Genomic DNA, 4,179 nt, shown 5'->3' with positions numbered 1-4,179 from the left:
AAAATAACTATCCTTGCATTAGCAACTGTTATGCAGTTATCAACACAAGGGCAATTAATCCACATTAATGTTTAAGCAAAACAAGATCTACGTTAATGTGAAAAATGGGCGGAAGTTAACAATATAAGAAATTTTTTCTTCCTATCGATCAAAACTCTTTGCATATCATAACAATATATTACTATTTGGGTTTGTAATTTAACAATACGTATCCTTATATTTTGACTTATTGGAAAACAACACACTTTTTGGGTCATTAAGAGATAAATAATCAAAATTTGATTTTCATAATTTTTTGCATTAAACAACAAATAATGATAATGATACAATAATATATATATGATATTTATAATTTTATATATGCGATAGTAATAAGAATGAATATAAAATTATTAAATTAATAATACCAAACCGTTAAGAAATTGATAAGAAATTGGTCAACAATTAATCTTTAGCCAACTAACTGGTATAAATCGTTAAATTTATCAATAATTCGGTTACTCAAATTATGCTCACCTATAATAAAAATCGACTTTGTATACTTTAACTTGAGAATGATTAATAGAAAAGTTATTTTATAAAACAACAAATAAATATGAGGATGATAGTGTATTGTTTTAAAGAAAATGGATGGAAATATGTAATAGAGTAAACCTCAGGGGTGTTATTGTCATTATATTTTCTAATGAATAATAAAAAAAAGAACAACAGGCTAAAAGATGGCCTAATTTAATCTCTGTCTCCGTCTCTTGCTGCTGCCGCTGCTGCCTGAGTGTTAATTGCAAGTGACGTTAAGCTTTTCGCTGCATTTCTTCTCTATACAAGGTATGCACTTTCATTTTATTTTCTCAACCATTATGCTCATTCAAAACCCTAGGAATTTCTTAATTTTTTTTTAAATCTAGGAAAAATTGAAAAACAATGATGATGAATTAGGGTTCTTTTTTCTTAAAAAAGAATTTTGTTATAATATATAATGATGCAAATTCAGATTGTTTGAAACAGTTAAGATTGCAAACTAATGGCGTATGTTCAACAGGGCAGAAATGCCTTGCGCCATATTATTATTAAAGAAGCTAATCTAAGAAGCACCTCCTCCCAATCCCATGCTGCTATACATCCTCTGCACTTTGCTTCTCAAGGTGTTCGATTCCGAAAGTTAGATGTTATTCTCACAACTGTAAGTTTTGCCTTCATTAGAATTAGAATCTTTGATTCACTTCTCTTTCTGTTTTTATTTATAAATGGGCTACTTTAATTTTAATTAACCATACTGTTATTTCAGCAGTAAATTACATAGGCCATTGATCAATCGCTGGTAACTCAAACTTCTGTAAATTGGGGTTCAAAGATTGGTAGATATAGTTGGCAATTTATTTCATAATGTTTACGAGTATTGGAATGATTTCGAACACTTGCAGAACATAGAGAAGCTTGGGAAAGCTGGTGAGACCGTGAAGGTTGCTCCTGGGTATTTTCGCAACCACCTCATGCCCAAATTGCTTGCTGTCCCTAATATTGATAAGTTTGCTTACCTCATCAGAGAGCAGCGCAAGGTTTCTTTAATCTTTTTTCTTTTCTTTTTGTTAAATACAAAATACATACATGTGTTGCACTTGATGCTGAATAAGTTTGCTAATGGATTTCTTCATTCATTCAATTGATGAAAATGCATTGAATGGATACCTTTTACCTTTTCTTTGTATTAGATTTATCAACATGAGGAAGAAGAGGAGGTTAGAGTAGCTAAAGAAACTGTAGAAGATATGATGAAAGAATATGAGACAGCAGTAAAGCGCTTAAGTAATGCACAGCTGGTTTGTGGCCTATCTCTCAGTGATTTCATTCTTGAAGCATCATTATTTGTTTTTTATTCTAGACAGCTATCAAACATTTGTTTCTTCTATGCTGCCTCAAGACAATTAGGACAGGGATCAACTCCCAGAAATTTCGTGCTCGTGCAACAAAAGATGAACCCATAGAAATTCTTTCACCGATAACAACGGATGATATCGTGAAGGAGGTACAGGATTGTCATCTTTTATAGCTATATCACTAAAAATTGAAAATTGTAAAATGGAAGCTTCAAAAAGTGCTTTATGTATGCAATCTTGGTAATTGCTTATTGGCATAAAAATATGTCGAATCTGGCTTGCTCACTCCTCTTTCAGGCGTTGGCATGCAAGTTTTATATTATACATTAATGACTTCACATATGTATGATGTATGAACTAGTAAGTTATGAACGCCATACATAATGCCCTGTAAAGATTGATTTGGATTTGCAAATGCTTTGAACTGGACAAGTGGCATATTTGTGGTGGCTAAGGTGGAAAGATTGCGAGAGATGGTCCCTTCACTAGATATTGTCTGTCAATGCAACTCTTTTACTGAGAGTTACTGCTGTGCCGGGCTTGGTCTAGGAAAGAAAAGTGATGATTATTTGTGCTAATCAATCATCACCTAATACTAAGGCAGTAGAGTCATCTTTGCAACTGCTGAACCGATTTATAGATATTTGCAGTTAATGGAAATCACTCTTATTCTTTTTCACTTCTAGTTCTGATAATGATTTTATACATTTTTCTTACTTTTAGGTGGCAAGACAGCTGAATGTGCTAATCGAGCCAGATAATCTACATCTTCCGGCCCCTTTGACCACGTTTGGGGAGCATTATGTGCAACTACGCTTTCCAAAGTCTATCCCGTTGCCCGAGGGAAAGGTTAGCTGGACACTTAAAATTAAAATCCGAGGTAAATAATTCAACAGAACTAGATATTAGCAAGTTCTTGATGCAGAATATTATTGAAAGTTATTTTAGCAGTAGCCTAGTGCTTCAAACTCCTGGCATTTAGATGTAGCCATGAAATATTAGTTTCTCAGTGTTCTGATATCTCCAGACTTGTCTTTCAATAATCAATTCTAGTGGAGATTTATCGGGAATTAATTTCTAGGGCATATCTCCTTTCATACTCTACAATTTCTTTTAGTGATGATTTTCACTTGCACTCGTGTTTTAATTAATGTTTTCAAATCTCAATTTGTTGCTTAATAATTCTTTTTTTAATTTCACTCTTTCCATTTTAGTTATTAAGTGTTGTATATTTTATTGTTGGAAAAAGGGTCAATTATGACCCTGATGTTTACCCGTTTTAGCATATTGGACCCTTGTGTATTTTTGGAGCCAAATACGATCTTTTTTTTTTCTTCGAAAAGGAAATCCACGCACTTCATTATAAACTGAAGTATCAAGTACATGAGTTAATAAGAGCACCCAACAAACATCTGTAACTTCAATCGCATATCTCGCCAGAGAATGGGCCAGCAAGTTAGCTGTCCTACTACAATGCTCCAAAAGGAAATTGGAAAACTGACGCATAATTTATGACCTGCATGCAAGAATATTACCTGAATTATCCAAACCAGATAAGCTGGCATTGGCAAAGACAGCACCATCAATATTTAGTTTGATCCACCCCATGGATGGTACATAACATGAGACATTGAAGACAGCAGAGCTTGGAGGGGGCATAGGATCCTGCAGCCAAACCGAATTATACTCTTGTGCCAAGCAAATCGCTCTTTTGAGCACACCAGCCAGAATAAAGTCATAATTGTCCTATAGCTGTTTATAACGAGGCAGCCAGATATACCAGAGCAAAAACAAGAAAGTCTCTAATTGTTCCCGGTGGAGGCAAACAATTTTATCAATTGACCAACTGTTAAAGTCCAATGCAGCATTGCTGTGCACAAACATTCCTAGTGGCGAACCAAACCACACCATTCTGACAACTCTGCAAGTAAACAATACATGATCAATGGTCTCTGCAGCAGTATGACAGATTGGACAATTGAGGTCCTGCATCTCAAATCTTTTTGATAACTTAACCCTTGTAGGCAGATATCCATTCAATACCCGCCAGGTAAATATTTAAACCTTATTAGGGACATTGGCACACCAAACATTCTTCCAATAATGTTGGGTATAAGAAGAGGATAAAACCATAGAGTGAGACATGTCATACGCAACATTGCAACTGAATTTAACTCTATATATACCCAACTTAGTATGCTTCTAAAATATAGTGTCCTGAGTCACAATTGCTCAAGTGAATAGCAAGCACACGATCAACATCCATAGGAAACAATATCTGGCGAGGGATTTTTCTTAATTTAAT

The 4,179-nt window shown here is 34.3% G+C and overlaps 1 protein-coding gene across 2 annotated transcripts; it reads left to right on the top strand.

The window, feature by feature from the left end:
• The first annotated feature begins 708 nt into the window (after window positions 1-708).
• On the top strand, window positions 709-3,009 carry LOC8268182 (50S ribosomal protein L9). 2 transcript variants are annotated; one of them, XM_015721026.2, is made up of 6 exons: window positions 709-825; window positions 992-1,180; window positions 1,422-1,556; window positions 1,710-1,817; window positions 1,919-2,023; window positions 2,598-3,009. In XM_015721026.2, exons 2-6 carry the CDS (start codon window positions 1,022-1,024, stop codon window positions 2,760-2,762), a joined length of 672 nt encoding a protein of 223 aa, XP_015576512.1. In that variant the 5' UTR covers window positions 709-825; window positions 992-1,021; the 3' UTR covers window positions 2,763-3,009. The 2 variants fall into 2 exon arrangements, with proteins under 2 accessions (XP_015576512.1, XP_015576513.1); XM_015721027.2 differs by having other exon boundaries at window positions 716-825; window positions 1,006-1,180.
• The last annotated feature ends 1,170 nt before the right edge of the window (window positions 3,010-4,179 follow it).

The sequence above is a fragment of the Ricinus communis genome, chromosome 1, assembly GCF_019578655.1.
Source record: "Ricinus communis isolate WT05 ecotype wild-type chromosome 1, ASM1957865v1, whole genome shotgun sequence".
Classification (NCBI taxonomy): Eukaryota; Viridiplantae; Streptophyta; class Magnoliopsida; order Malpighiales; family Euphorbiaceae; genus Ricinus; species Ricinus communis.
Note: the sequence above shows the minus strand (reverse complement) of the source record. Positions and strands in the feature narration are given on the sequence as shown.

Excerpts from the sequence above, each read along its gene's own strand:
- LOC8268182 (XM_015721026.2), top strand. The coding sequence starts at position 1,022 with ATGGCGTATGTTCAACAGGGCAGAAATGCCTTGCGCCATATTATTATT. Across the intron at positions 1,557-1,709 it reads TCATCAGAGAGCAGCGCAAG|ATTTATCAACATGAGGAAGA; the intron begins GTTTCTTTAATC and ends TCTTTGTATTAG. Across the intron at positions 2,024-2,597 it reads CGGATGATATCGTGAAGGAG|GTGGCAAGACAGCTGAATGT; the intron begins GTACAGGATTGT and ends TCTTACTTTTAG.